General features: G+C 39.9%; 1 protein-coding gene across 3 annotated transcripts in view; it reads left to right on the forward strand.

Moving 5' to 3' along the window:
• CPEB4 (cytoplasmic polyadenylation element binding protein 4) overlaps positions 1 to 16232 on the forward strand; it is a 193268-nt gene that overhangs the window by 129066 nt on the left and 47970 nt on the right. The window contains exons 1-2 of one of the 3 annotated variants that reach the window (XM_024199350.1): positions 1013 to 1463; positions 15886 to 15967. In XM_024199350.1, coding sequence (XP_024055118.1) covers positions 15907 to 15967 — 61 coding nt within the window. In that variant the 5' untranslated portion in view covers positions 1013 to 1463; positions 15886 to 15906. Of the gene's footprint in view, positions 1 to 1012; positions 1464 to 1786; positions 3808 to 15885; positions 15968 to 16232 lie in introns of those variants that run through there. The other 2 variants (XM_024199348.3, XM_024199349.1) reach the window with 2 other exon arrangements.

Genomic DNA, 16232 nt, shown 5'->3' on the forward strand with positions numbered 1-16232 from the left:
TGGCCCAACTTTGAGAAGCACTGTTCTAGAATATACTTTAGTATTTATTTTATGGGTTCTTTGTGCCTTGTTCTTTCTCTTGTTTTATTCCATTCTTATTCACTTATCATCATGTCTGTGCCCTGCAATCCACCCTTGGGATGACGTGGTATTGATTACAGGGAGGTGGAGTTGCAATGGGCCTCAGTTCACAGGGTGATGAAGTCCTATAGCAAAGTAGGTTTTGTAACGTACATCAGTCCACGGGGTGATAGGGTAGTGCAGGCAGGGAGGGATTGCTATACTGCTCAGCCTCTGTGGTTTCAGGGTTTGCAAAAGGCTTCTGCCCTCAGGGCAATGTGGGGAGGGAGATGGGGCTTGTAATGGGCCTGAGCTTTCAGGGTGTGGGTGTTACAATGTGGTGGGGTTTGCAGTGAGCCGAAACCCTCAGGGCATTACTGGGAGGTGGAATTTGCTGTGGCCAGAGCCCTCCGGGCATATAGTGAGACGGGTTGGCAGCGGGTGTTACGTGCTCCCCAGGTTTTCCCCATGCAGTTCTATATCTTACTGGTTTCAGGCCTTTTGCCCCTTCGCCTCCCCCATTTAACAATGGAGTTTTGCCCAGGGACGTGCCCCCTGCTCGTTCTCATCCATGCAGGACAACAGAGAACCAGCAGTTACCGAGCGCTGCCATATTCAAAGATGGCTGCTCAAGGAGTACCTGCTTTCTTCAGTCCAAGATGGCCGTCCTGCTGGCAGCTAGCAGATGCTTGCCCCAATCCAAGATGGCCACCAAGCAGGGAAGAATGCCCACCACAAAGATGACGGTCGGAGTGGCACCTCTGTGCCCCTACCAAAAATGGCCGCCGCCCCTCCTTGAATCTCATGACGTCGCCAGGAAGAGGCTTGTGAAGCAGGCGGGGGCGCGGCCTCCGCCTGAGGAGACGCGAGGGAGGCGGGGCTGGAGGTGTGTCCTCCCCCAAACCGGAAGTGCCGCGCTGCCTCCCTCCAGCTGGTTGTCATTTCGCTCAGCGGCTCTGTCCTGAGGAGACGGGACTCGGCGGCGGCCGGGAGGGGAGGGAGGTACCGGCTGCGGCAGCGAGCAGCAGGCGGCCGGGGACAAGAGATTCCGTAATATCCAGACTCGCCGATTACTGAAACGCCTCCCGACTCCTCGGAGCCGGTCTCGCGCCCCCTCCCCCCGCGATAATCGATTGTTTTACATGAGGGGTAAGGGCAATCGCCTGCAGCTGCGAGGACGCGAAGCAAGGAAAGGACGCTTCGGAGCCGCCGCCGCAGGACCCCACCCCCCTGGTGACTCCAGCGGTCTCCCTCCCCTGCAGTACTAATCGATCGTGACCCTGTCCCGTAATCTGCGGGCGATTTGGGAGAGCCGGTTAAATACCTTCCATGGGGGAGAGAGGAGCCTGGCCCCTCGCCGCCTGCACCATCCCCTCCCCGCTGGAGGCGGCTGCTCTCCTGAGGTAAAATCCCTCCTGCCTTCCCAGACGCCAGGACTTCTGAAGGGGGGGTGAGGGGGTACCCCATAGAGAACGGGGCCCTGGCGAGCTCAGCCTCCCTGCACCAGCCTCTCGTCCCCTGCCGCATGCCGAGTCCCTGAGGTAAAATCCACCCTCCCTTGCAGACAAGGGCTCCCGCAGCTGAAGGAAGCCTACCTAGCTCAGTAAAAGGAGGCGAGCCCAGTACCAGAAACCACCCTTCCAGAAGCAGCAGCAAGACACCTCCCTCACCCTCCTCCTGCACAAGTCATTGCCTGCTCTCACCCCCTCCCCCGAATGCTGAATGCAGATTTCTAAGATGAAACTCTTCTTCGGACAGTCAGGACTCATCTGAAGGACACAAATATCTGATCATAAATAGGAGGCGAGCCTGGCGAGCTCAGAAACCCAGCCCAACAGGAGCAGCATCAAGAATCCACCCTTCTCCTGCACAGCTCACTCCCCTCTCATCTCCAGAATACTGACTTTCTGAGATAAAAATCTTACCCCTTCAATAAGCCAAGACTCCTCTAAAGGACACATACAAAATAATATATATTATTATTATACACAATAAAGGCTTACCGAGCAGCAGCGGGGGGGAAAAAAGCCTCCTGCACAACTCACTCCCCCACTGAATGCTAAAATCCTGAGGTAAAATCTTCCCATATCCACAGCAAGGACTCTTTTGAACAGGAAACAAATATATATTAGATTATATAGAATTTATTAAATTATTCCAGACTTAATTTTTTTTTCCAGCCAAGAGGTGGAGGGACCAGACGTCATTGTTTCTCTTTTCCTCTTAACTCATTTATGGCCGAGTCAAGGCTACTGAGGAGGAAAAAACAGGATAGTTAAAATCTCTTTATATCTGTCCCCAGAAGATTTTTCTCTTATTGATGTGCATTTCCTTTAGGAAAAGGAAACCTCTTATTTTGCTAACCAAAGATTTATTTTTCTTTTCCTTCAAATCAGAGAAAGGAAACAAACATAAATTGACAAACATTAAATATTTAAAGAGATTTATCTTTGAAAGAACCAGAACTTATATCCAAATCAGAAATATCTAAGGAGTGTGTGGAGGAAGAAACTGGAATATCTAGATTAAAACAAGATATTTGCTAGTTCCTCTTTGGTGGAGGAGGAGAGAAACACTAAACGTTGTTTTTTACAGGAGAAAATCAAATCCTAAATATAATAAATGGGGGATTACGGGTTTGGAGTGTTAGTGCAAAACAACACTGGGAATAAGTCAGCTTTTCCAGTGAGATTTCATCCACATCTGCAGCCTCCACACCATCATCAAAATGCAGCCCCCAGCCCTGCTGCTTTTATAAATAATAACACAGCTGCCAATGGCAGTAGTGCTGGGTCAGCTTGGCTCTTTCCTGCTCCAGCTGCCCATAACATTCAGGATGAGATTCTGGGGTCAGAAAAATCTAAAACTCAGCAACAGGAAAAGCAAGAGTCTCTAGAAAAACAGCAGCTTTCCCCTAGTCAAAGTCAGGAAGCAGGCATGCTGCCTGAACCTGAGAAAGCTAAATCTGAGGAAAATCAGGGAGACAATTCTTCAGAGAATGGCAACGGGAAAGAGAAAATAAGAATAGAATCACCAGTGTTAACAGGATTTGATTATCAAGAGGCTTCAGGGCTAGGTACTTCAACTCAGCCCTTAACATCCACTGCATCTTCTCTGACTGGTTTTAGTAACTGGTCAGCAGCTATAGCTCCTTCTTCTTCTACAATAATCAATGAAGATGCCAGTTTTTTTCACCAGGGAGGGGTCCCTGCTGCCTCAGCTAATAATGGTGCTCTGCTGTTTCAGAATTTTCCACATCATGTCAGCCCTGGCTTTGGAGGTAGCTTTTCCCCTCAGATTGGACCCCTCTCTCAACACCACCCTCATCACCCCCATTTTCAGCATCATCACAATCAGCATCAGCAACAGAGAAGATCACCTGCAAGCCCTCATCCACCTCCATTTACACATAGAAATGCTGCTTTTAATCAACTGCCTCATTTGGCTAATAATCTTAACAAACCACCTTCTCCATGGAGCAGCTACCAAAGCCCATCACCTACACCATCTTCTTCATGGAGCCCTGGTGGCGGTGGATATGGTGGGTGGGGAGGGTCCCAAGGGCGAGACCACCGCAGGGGACTGAATGGAGGGATAACACCCCTGAACTCCATCTCACCCCTGAAGAAGAATTTTGCAAGTAATCATATCCAGTTGCAGAAGTATGCTAGGCCCAGCTCGGCCTTTGCTCCGAAATCTTGGATGGAAGATAGTTTGAACAGAGCCGACAACATATTTCCTTTTCAGGTGAGAGTCTACTCTGCTAATGTACATGGAAAAAATGATGATTTAATTTATTTTTTATAGAAACGATAAGGTTTTTTTTGTTTTTTGCAATATTCTTCAATTATCAGACTTGCATGGTTGAAAATGAATTTAAATTGAAATAAAGTGAACATGTCTAACTTGTAATTCACCCTGTGACATTTCAGTCTTCATGATCTCTGAGCTGTGAATCATGTATTTTTTTTCAATAGTGCTTGTCAGATAAATATCTATTTATAGCTCAGCGGGACATCTATTAAAGTTCAGTTCCATCATGGTAATTAACATTACACGCAGTAAGCAATAACAGTTGGTGAACAAATGTTTCTGCTTTTTTAAAAATGTAACAGAAAAAGGAGTGAAGAAATGAAATATTTTTTGACTTAACACTTAGATTTTAACTATTTGGAAATGATATTGCACTATATCTTGAGAACAAGCATTCAGTAATCCTTAAATCTGTTGTCTGCCTTGTGTTGCAAAATAGTTCATGGATTTGCATTGTGACATGACTTAAATATTTTTTTAGATTTTTTTTTCCCCCTGTACAATTGAAATTACTAATCTGATTTATTTTATTTTTTTTGCAGTGAACTGCATAACATTTTTTCACCAGCAAGGGTAACAAATATTGGTTATACAATATTAAATCTTTACTAAAAATAGATCTGGACTAGTCAGTTGTTGGCCTGCACTGTGCTACACCTTATACTGTCAGGAGGCAGGTTGTCTGACTCTTCAAATTCATGAGAAACATAGCTAATTTTAACCTCCACAAACTAGATATCTGATATTGATCCAGATATACAATCAACATTTGGATGGTGATAGTTGTCTCTGTATCTGACCACTAGTTAAGACCTAGCTTGGTAGCTTTCATATGTTTAAAAAAGACCTCATAAGGTGGATCCAAAACACAAGGTTCTTTAATGTCTAGTGGCTTGTTTTTCAGGATCTTCAGACAAGGGCAAAAGTAACGATTGCAAAATGATTGCAGTATTTCTAGCCATGGTGTAAGAAGCAGGATGACCTACTTTTAAGTAATTTGGGGATGAAAGATCAGTAGATTAGAAGAACCTCAGAACATTTGTCATGGTAACTACAACCCCAAAGAGATCTAAATATATTTTATAATGACCTTGTAGAATCAGAGGGAGGATCAATTCATTTCCCCTTGGTAAATTATTCAGTTTGTTTGGTTTACAGGGCCTATGCAGCCTTCTGAAAACAGCAGCAGCTGCTGGCAATACCTTTCATTAAGGATTTCTCTTTACTGCAGAATCACTAGCAGTTTAAACATCAGGTAGAGTCCGTAACCTTGGACTGCATAGCAATAATAGATCTTAATTTTAAGAGTTGGAAATAATATAAAGAACTGGTATCCAATATACCAAATTCATACACTCAGACCATTAGCACAGAGAGACAGCTGTAGTTGGTCTTTTTTCAGCCTCACTGCAGCAAGACTTGGCTTGCTGTTTAATTCATTCTGTACCCTGACACGTAGCTGATGTACAGAGTGACAGAATGAGATCAAGTGTGTACTTGGTGCCGCATTTAAGGCCCAAATGTATATGTACTGATAGAAATGTGTTCCTTTTGGTATTGAGGAAATTAACAAAGCTAAGTGATTCCAGAGTGTGGCTTTTGTATTATGTTCTAAATCTCAAAATATGTCTGATATGTTATTATGGCTAAATATAATTTCTACATAACATACTGGTGTCTGTTTATATAAACAGTAAGATGAAGGTATATATGTCAAGACCATGTCTGACACTTCTTCATGCCAGGAAAAGGAAAGTATTGGAGTGAAATGCTTTCCAGTCTCTTACTATCAGTTATGTTCTGTGATGAATAAGAAAAGGGCAGGGCAGCAAAACAGGACTCCAGCACTGCAGATCCAGAAAAGATGTTGATGATTTTCCAGACCATTTTGGGTAATTGCTTTTTATAACATTTGTGGTGTGAAATCCTTAATACCTTTGTGATCATTTTAAAAGGTGACTTCAGTTCTGAGAACACTGGGGAAAAAAATATGTAAAATTTGGCCATAGGTTTTTGTTATGCTGGAGGTAGGGTTCAGATTGTATACTTGTGTCAAATCAGTCATGAGGATTTTTGCTTATGATGGAATACATGAATGTAGTTGCACATATATGAAGTGTCCTTGAGGAGGCAATCATGTTTTGTTTGAGACTTTCATTACCAGAATCTTCTTAGATCCATATTTAGTGTGATACCAAAATCTACCTTTGCTGCTGAAACAGAATGGGGGTATTTGATTAACTGTGTCTGTTCCTGGTTCTCCCTTTCATTTAACATTTATTTTCTTATTTAAATCTGTTCACGAGTGTTGCTCTCATATTATGAGAAGTAGCTTATTTAGAATGCAAGAGTATGGAAGAAGAAACACGAATTTTTGAGAATGTGATTTTTAGAAAAGGTATCTTTACTCAAAAGCTTAGTGAAATACAAAAGTACATATTGGAGCATATCTTGTGACAGAGATCATATAGCAGCCGTACCTAAATGCTCATTTTTTATTGACGAGTGTTGCATATGTCTGTGTAAATAACTTGCGTGAACAAATGTTGATTTTAATTGTTTTTGCCTCATGACTCTTAGTGACTTGCCATGAGACAAAAATCCCTAATTTTTGTAGATTAAAAATAGGGATGATTTCTTGTGTTGATTCACTTGGTATTTTTGTAACAGCGAAGGTAGCTCATTCGGTATTGTGGTGCCATGTACAAATTGGTTTGGTGTTTGTGATGCCTAGTACTTTTATAGTACTACTCATTTGAGGGTCTCAAAGTCTCGGAGCACAACTTGGGAGTAGACAAGATCCTCTTCTTACAGTTGGGGAATCCAAGGCACAGGAGGTTGACTGACTTGCCCAAGATCAGCTGGCAGAGCAGTAAACAAAACCTAGATATTTTTACTCCTCATCTTGTGCTTTTACTACTATACAAAGCTTCCTCTCAATTAAAGCAGTTAAATCTGTTTAAAAAATTAACTAATTCCTTATTTATTTATTTTTTTTTTTTAGCTTTTCAGAATTACAGACTTACAAGAGATCTGTTTCAAAAGAGCAAAGCCACAATTTGTCCTCATCCTTTGACCTCTCATTTGGAAAGTTGCTAGTTTTCAAAAGAATAAACTGTGCTCTTGAAAAGGGAAATGGCAGGTTATAGTAACCTTCCATAGACATCTGACCAAATGAGTGAGTGGACCTACCTTGTAACATGAGGGATTTTCAAAAAACAATTGCTCTCCATTTTCCTCCCTGTGACACTGAAAGTTTAGCAGCTCAATGGGATGGTGAATTGTCAGTAATTGAACTGCGCACTGCAGCATTGTCCTCAGGATTGTACAGACTTTCCTCTTGCTACATACTTGCACGTTTAAAAAGAGGAGCACTCTGCTTGTTATGCAATCTATAAATCTTGCTTTGATAGGCATTTCCAGGTTTCAAACTCTCATCTTCAAACATGTGAGGATGTTTGTAGAATCAGTCCTTGAAGGCACTAACAAGTTGAGCAATAGTGCTCAGCTTTCTGCAAAAAGTACTCAGACAAATTTCTGCATAGCTTCTTTGGCTAGGACATGAAAATAAAAATTCAAATTGCCCATTTCATAGAACTTTACACTTGTGGGCAGTTCACTGAATTCACTTGCTCAAAATGTTTTTTTTTTTTCTCCCCAGAGAAAGGCCTCTAGACATTTAACCCCATCCCAATCCATGGAGGTTCTGTGCCAAGGGGGCTTTCTCTTCCCCAAGGTAGATGTGGAATGTTTGTGAAAACACACATGACTACTGTAGTGTAAAATTAAAACTCCCTTCTGTAATCTGTTTGTACACAAAAACCCTGACTATATTGATAAGTGTATTAAAACAATCCCATTCATAAAGCATTTTAGAACTAAAAATATTCTGTTACATGCATTTCTCAACCTTTCATCAAAAAGGAATCTTGCTAATCTAATGGTCTTTAGTTTGCTCACTTCAGGATTTTGATTTATATTTTCTTATTGTTCTGAAGGAGCCTCTTGAGAGACTGAGAGCTGGTTGCATAAAATGATGAGGCAACCTGTTTTGTAGAAAAGGTTTACTTTTATTCTATCAGTAGGTTTTATTCCATAAAGTTATCATTTTAGATTAAAATACATGTATTTGGGTTTTTTAAATATCTGCTTACCCATTTTCTATAACTATATCCACTGCATAGTAACTAGTGTTTTGTATGCCATCCCCCAACTGATTTAGCTATTGGTCTGTGGAATTAAAAGCACTATAATGTGGTATGACATACACAATTTAAGTACCGTGGAAGTTAACACTGTTTTTGTTTTATAAACTTACTACTGACGTTTGTACTTAGGCTTCAGCCCTCCTGCATATTTCTGACCTCAGGGATTTTTTAAAAAGAGGGCCTTTGTTAGGAAGCTATTTGAATTATGTTTCCTAAGATTAAAAGAAGGAATCTTATTAAGCATTTTTCTTTGAAAATGAATTGCGTACACAGCAGGGTAGCACGGAGCAGAGAACATTGGGTAGTGTACAGTAGTAGACACACAAAGAGGTTTATGTGCAGCAGAAGTGGGCTCAGGCATGTTATTTGAAATTTATAGACAGGACAGTGACTCTTCTTGATATTTAAAAACTCTTTCAGTTTGACAGAGCTTAAGAGCTTTTGTGGGAGTGAGCACTTTTGATTCACTTGAGTTTTCCAGCTTTCATCTTACTCTTCCTGGTGAAGCTATAAAAAATGATTAGAGCAGCATACAGAAACATCCGTTCAGGAAAAACCTGTTTATTCAGTGCCTTGTTAATTCAGCGGTTACTGGATTGGGAGTTGGAAGACACCACTTACTGGGAGGGTTGGGTGGGGTGTATATAGCAGCTGAGTTAAGCTTCATCATTCTACTTCAGTATGAAATAAAAATGTGGAATTCATGTCCAGTGCCTAAGGCTACCGAGACACTTGACTAAGTTAGGGACTCCTGGATAGAAAGTTACTAGAAACTATAAAGGCAAACATAAAGAAATAAACAGACTTTGGTTTATAATAGTAAATATTACTTTATAGCCATGACACCAGTTATTTAAATTATGGGAACTAGGACAAGTTTTCAGAAAGCTTCAAACCTCCAAAGCACATACGGTGAATAGGAATTAGAGCCAATCTTTCTACAATTATAGTATGCAGCAATTCTGCAAAGGAAGGTTCTCCAAAGAACTAAACAATATATATTGAATAGAATTGATAGTAAAGTATGATATATGCAACTGTGCTTGCCCCATAAATACTGCTTAATCATCATCTTCAATAAATTGCTTAAATCAACAGTTTACTTTGCATCATTATAGATGCCTGACTCTTCAAAAAATTCACATTTTGTAATATTAGGCACAGCCTTTGCTACAAGCAAATTGTCACACCCAGGCAGGCTTTGATTTTATACTGTTTGGCTTTCATAGCATTGGCAGACTATGGTTGTGATTGCCTCATCTTGGGACGCATTGAATAGAAAGTCTCAGTTTCTGGAGTCTTAATTGGTCAGGCGATACTGATGGCATGTGTACAGATTAAATGTAGTTAGGCCTGTACTTCAGTGGTTGAATCCAGATCAACTGTCTGTGAAGCTCAGGAGAATTTAGATCTAAGGTTTTGGTTCAGGTCCATGCTGAACATTCTCTTCCATGGCATCAAGTTTTCTTGGTCAATTTCCAGTGCATATAGTTTCACAATATGAACTATCCATAATTTATCCTAAGTGTTTTTATTCTGTATGGGTCCCTTTGGACTTCAAGAAGGGAAGAAGATGGATCTTATGGAATCTGAATTGTATGACTTAATGGTTTCCTACTTATAAGCATCTCCATTTTAAACTTTGTCCTTACATAGTACCTGTCAACCATAGATTTCAAATTACTTAAAATATGCTTTACAGATAGATGTGGGGAGAACACGGGGCACAGAGGTTAAGTGACTTGCCCAAATTCACATGAGTCAGTGGCAGAGTTGAGACTAGAATCCGGGAGTTCATCTCTCAATCCTTAACCACTAGATCACATGATCATGGTTACTGTATGTATTTTGAAATTATTTCTAGGCAGCATGAAGGAAACAGACCAGCAATTCCATTTCCTTTTTAGAGTGATTTGGCCAGATCTTTGCATAAAGTTCACTGGTATAGAATATTAGCTCTATATTAATTGGGTGTGGTCTGCTAAATATTACCTTTCTATAATTAGTCTTCTAAGCAATGCTGTTTTTATATAAATTCCACTATTTCTTACAGCATGTAAATGTTGATATCTTAAAAGCAGTCTTTTGTATTGGGGCTATAATTTGATTCTCATTAGGATCTTATTTCTCAAAGTCCTTTTTTGCCAAAGGTAAATGTGCTTGTCCTTTGAGCCCTCTTACAAAGCAAAAGTTCAGATAACCCAATACAAACTCTTGAAATGTTCTTTTTGTGATCAATTTAGGTAAGCAATATCAGCCACCAGCTAAAATGTCTATAGCTATATAGACATTTTACTTTCTTTTGGGTGATCATTATCCCTATATCCATTCTTTCTCATTCATATATTTATTACACACAGATCACTAGTAGGATTCCCCTGGGGCCACTGCCAATGTCACTCAGTGAATTGGGCCATTTAGAAAACAACACAATGCTGTGGGATGAATCTCCCTCCCCACTGTATGCTTGAAAGAAGAACTACACTCATTTTTGCTGATCACAGCATAGTGAACATTCATATGCTTCTGAAAGACCAACTTTTCCCCATATTTGGTTACCGAGTTAAAAATCAGAGCTTAATATTTACATGTTACAGCAGTAATGTTAAAGCAGTATTCAATGTGTAGTTACATGTCTCTTTGGCAAGATGGCCACCAATGCTAGTCTCACATGTTAATTTTTATCATTTTCAGATAAAGTACTTCTTGGTTTGTTTGCTGACCACCATGTGAACTTTTAGAACACTGCACTGAGCAAAACTGGTGCTGTTTTTTCTTTTAAGTAATTGAGGATCAAATATCTTACATTAATAGAGAAATTCTACTAAAAATAAAAATGTGTTCATGGTGCTTGTCTCTCTTCCTGATACTTAGCCTGACAAATTGTTAATGGACCTCTCTGCACAGTGAACCAAATTTGCTGATATACACACTGTGCAAGCTCACTGAAATTGATGAGGTTCAGGGTAGTCAGCACAGATTTAGGTCTGTATTCAGGAATCTGGGAGCCCTGTGATATCTGTTCTTTTCAGAATAGGCACCATCTACAATTGATTGAATAAACAAAGTACTGGGATTCACCCAGTAGTTCCAAAAAGTAAGTAAGTCAATAAAATATTTGCTCTATCCACTTCAGGGATAAATCTGCTTTTCTGGTTTTATGCCTTGTTGCTGCCCTCTGGGTTCAAGGTGCTATGTGTATTTCTAGGCTAGTCTATCCTACCCAATGTAAATAATACATAATACAGGGTGGACAAAATGCTCATAATTGTGCAAATTGGCAAATGACATGCTGCGTTTTGAATGTCTTACAGGTGATCGAGAAGCCATGCTGAAAGGGAATTGCAATTAAATAGCACTCAGGAAACATGGGTTGCTATTGTGAGTGTGTCATAGTATAAATAGGGACAAAGTCTGCTTAAATTCTGCAATTGGACAATAGCATCAGATGTCATGAAATAAAGTATTTGTACTGGGCTTGCCACCATAGTAACTGAGCAACTTAGAAAGATTATGATAACTAGAGTAGAGTATTGGTCTAGCTTCTACTTTTTCACTAATAAGTGTTGCTTTGTGGCAGGCACATGATGCTAAGATGCATATTAACTTGGTTTGTGGCCTTTTAATGAATGCCCTCAATAAGCAGGGACCCCGAGGAGCAAACTTTTTCAAATGTCCCAGTAGCAAGACTTGTGTTTTCCCAGGATTGAGGCTGAGGCAACTCAGTGCCTTAAGCTGACCAGGCCATTAGGCATTCCCTCAGGCCTGAGAAAAAACTTGCTTATCAGTTGTATATTGAGAATGCTCTAGATTGTTTAGAAATCTCATCATGACATATGACTGAATGTGGAGGATAAGGGCCTCTTGGTATTCAGCATTTTGTATCACCCAGACTCTTCCATCATCTAGGTACGACTGGAACCACGAGAGGGTGGCGAGGATGAGGCTCTGAACGTTTCAGAATCGTCTGCACCCTTCCATTGTGAATAATCTATTAATGGTGGCTACCAATAGGAACACAGCCACGTAACTTTATTTGGTAATCAAGATGAGCATGGTTTAGAACTGCGGGTGGGGAACCTTGGGAAGCTGAGCTTATAAGACATGGATATCCTCATTAAAAAATCATGTATCATAAAGGGGGAGAATAAATGGGGCATGTCATTAAAAATGGAACAGGTAGAAAGTGAGCAGGCTCAGGGAAAATTTCCATTAAAGAATCTAGTTGTCCCTTTGAGGGAATTTCCAGTTTATTCCCTCTTTCTTCTCCCTTTATATATGATTAAATACTGTCTCTGTTCTGAATGCCAAACACTGCCCCCTCCCCACTCACATTCCAGTTGATGAATGCAGATCCCTCTCTGTGACATTCAATAATATAACTTAATCTCAGCACAACACTAAAAATTTAGGGGAGAGAAGTTATTTTGGGGCTGACCCTACAGTTTGTTGGCAGCATTGCATGCAAAATAACATACAGAAGCTGCCTGGCAGTATTCTTCCCATTAAATGTTTGCCAGAGAACTGAGATGTCATTGACAGCGTGGCAGCTGAAGGGTCTGCAAGCTCCTGAAATTCCATGCTCCCCCTGTTGTGAGATAGGAGCAGTGGCAGATGCACACAAGGGAGTTTTCAGCTGCTTCAATATTGGTGAGGCTGAGTTCTAGATCTATTGCTAAAGAGATTCAAAACACAAAATAAGGTACAGAACAGAAAGAAATACATAGTGAGAAATGTTGAGAGATTGGAAAGTGCTACAATACCTTTAAAAACAAAAACAGCCTCCCCCCCAGCTCCCCACCACCGTGCGCATACACAAACAAAAAACAGTCCTGGATGGAAGCAATACAGACAGTTTGGAAAATTTAGAGATAATGTCTGCCTTTATTCATTTCTGACTTGCATGGATTATACCTATTCCCATTCAAGTCAATAAGGATAAGGAACACCTTTTTTACCTCTGTAAACTATTCAAATTGATTTCATGGAAATGTAAGGCTTATCTACACTTATAGTGCTGCAGTGGCACAACTGCACCAGTGCAGCTGCACTGTTGTAGTGCTTAGTGAAGAGGCTATCTATGCTGACGGGGAAGCTTTTCCTGTCGGCCTAGGTACTCCACATCCCCGAGAGGGAGAAGAGCTGGGAGAAGCCCTCCTGATGACATAGCGCTGTCTACACCAGGAGTTAGGTCAGTGTAACTGTCACTCACGGGTGTGGATTTTCTACACCGTTGAGTGATGTAATTATACCAACATAAGTTTGTAGTGCAGACCAGGGCTTGGAGTTGTTAGAATTATAACTAGACTTTGAAATCTATAGGAACCAGGGACAAAAATATCAAATCAAGCAACTTAAAGAACCAGTGAGGAAAGAAACAAGTGGGAGAAGAAACAAATGTGAAGCTGGAGGGAAAAAGTGTAAGGAACCAAATGTACCTAAACTAGTATTTTTTGGTAGATACGTGTGCTCTCTTGTAATACAGGTTAGTGAGAAAAATAAACACTGAAAAGATGAGGCAGATACACAGCAAATTGAATTTTGGCCATATTAGTATGGTAAATGTTTCTGTCCTGTTAGTGACCGGAGTACATCTAACTTCACCTTTTTGCCATACTTTCTCTAAGGATCATCTACATGCTACTGTAATGAGCTGCCTCTGGAGAGGAGTACTTGAACCATTCTGTGGCAGCCACACACAAAGTTGTGGGTTTTGGGGGTGTGTTTTATTTTGAGGGGGAAGTGAAAAATAAATTCCCAGTTAAAATTACTATTTTGTTTTTGGTAGGAATGTGACTTACTAAATAGGAATTAGGCTAGGACACCAGAGCCAACCACTTCTACTCTTAAAATACCACGGAGTATTTAATGACCACAAATGGCCATGACCAGTTTCTCATTCAAAGATTGACTCTCCTGCAATATAGTGCCCAGCCAAAATGGCAGCAGTATTTCAATATTGAGGCAAATGAAAATATCAGTTATTGAATATACAGCACCATTTTATGCGGTTTTTTAAAACTTCTCATCCAAATACTGAGCAAATCTGGTTCTACTTACTTTGCAAAAGGTTAGCTTCGCATCTAGATGTAAAGAGAAACTAAACCCCCACATTGGTGGGTGGTAATTGATATAGTTGTATACAAGTTTACTCTAATTGCCTATCTAGAGTTGCTTATAACTTTCCTTGTTTCTTTATGGGCAGAAACTTTCCACACTTGGTCTTGGTTTTGGGTTAAAGGTGAATCTCTCTTGGAAAATGAACAAAATACAACACTTGGGATTAGAGGTGGTCTCCTTTTTGAACACAGAAATTAAATGCAATGTCTGTTAATGCAGTTTAGCAAAATTCTACTTGCCTGTTTCCTTGGGATGGGGTGGTTGTGGGGAAACTTTTTTCGGTGATGACTAAATTATTTCGTCATGGGGCAATATATGTTGTGCCTGGACTAGTGAACACTTGTAATTTTGCAAGACTCTATTATTGAAACATGAAAGTTAAATATAGACACTAAAATCAAGAAATTGAGAACCATAATGCTTGGCCAAAGTGTTTGGTGTTGGTTTGGTACTACGTAAATGCAATACATTACTTTTAACTTGGATAACCAGAGAGGTGGCTTTGACAGACATGTGTGAACTTTGATCTTCTCGTCAGTTGAGCATTGGCTGTTTTAGTCAAGAAAGGGTGACCTATGAAATATGCTAAAGGATGACGCTAAGGAGAAATCCTTGGTAAATTTACTTCAAATGGATCAAGATGATGTGATGGTAATGTATACAAGTCAACTTCTCTCTAAAGTTTGTCTAGTGCTTTTGCTTTTAAGTGTTCGTGTAAAATTGCAAAGCTCTGGGTGTAAAGAGTGAAATTTTAAAGTACAAAATGTTAACTTTTTACCAAAAAACGAGGCTGTTTGGCACCAATATTTGCAGTAAATGGAATTCTGTGAACTTCAATTTTAATTGTGCAGACTCTGAAATGACGGATAACTGTATAGCACTTGATTAACATCCATTGTATTGTAATGGCATAGTTTAAGCTGGTAAGTGCTTTCCTTAACGAGGATGCTTTCTTGAACTGGGGCCTTAAATTGCAATTCGTTTCATTGCTTCAAACAGGATTTATTTGAGGGTGGAGAGTATTAAACTTGGCAAATAAAGTTTTTTGGAGTAGTTCAGCCTCCAGACTTCAGCTGGCCTGAAAACATCAATGGAAACTAAATTGATGAAAAAGGAAAACAAACTTTTGTGTCATTTATTTTTCCATTTTCCAGCCAACTCAAAAATATACCTGAACACTCCTATCTTACATTACTTTTCTTTCTTAAAACAAACATAAAGCAACCCAAATTTTCTTGGCCTCTTAACAGTATCAGTTCTGACTGTATTTCTATGGCTGGCAAAATAAATGCTCAATGTCAGTACGATAAACGTATTGTGTTTTTTTTTTTTTTAAAAGAGATTGCTTTGCAGTGAGCTTTAATACAGGCTGTCTTATTTTAATTAAATGTTTTAAAAACTACTTATTGCAATGAGCCTTTTTTTAGGAGTAAAACTGTACTTTGATTTGTTATCAGATATTTTGTTCATGGTGTTGCTAATGCAAAACTGAAACTTCAGATATGAATTTACTGTTACTCAATAAAAGCCCAAGAGTCTTGTAGTTTTACTTTAAATATAATTTCATTGTATATGTTTAATTCTGATCTAATGACGTAGGGTGGAGTTGAAGCTTCTGCATATTTGAGGTAGCCTTGGATAGCATTTTGCTGTCTAAATTGACTTTGTTTGTGTTTACTTGCAGGATCGCGCAAGAACTTTTGACATGCATTCACTGGAGAACTCGCTGATTGACATAATGAGAGCTGAAAATGATTCACTGAAAGGTAAATTTAGAAGGTGACTGTTTCCTGCAGTAAATAATTAGGATGATGTGCTTGGGCAGGATACAAAACTTGTCTTTTGTTAGAACAACTAAGGTATGATTTGCATATTGCATGCTGGTCAACTCATCTAGGCCTCATTTTCCTTCTCTGTCAAGAGACGAAGGTGTCAATGCAAGTGAGCACCTGTGTGTGTCTAATGTCTTGATCAAGGACACTACGAAATGGAAGCACAAGGCATTCTTTTGTGTAATTGGCTTGATTTGTG

The sequence above is a fragment of the Terrapene carolina genome, unplaced genomic scaffold, assembly GCF_002925995.2.
Source record: "Terrapene carolina triunguis isolate 2854851 unplaced genomic scaffold, T_m_triunguis-2.0 Scaffold629, whole genome shotgun sequence".
In the NCBI taxonomy this organism is placed as follows: Eukaryota; Metazoa; Chordata; order Testudines; family Emydidae; genus Terrapene; species Terrapene triunguis.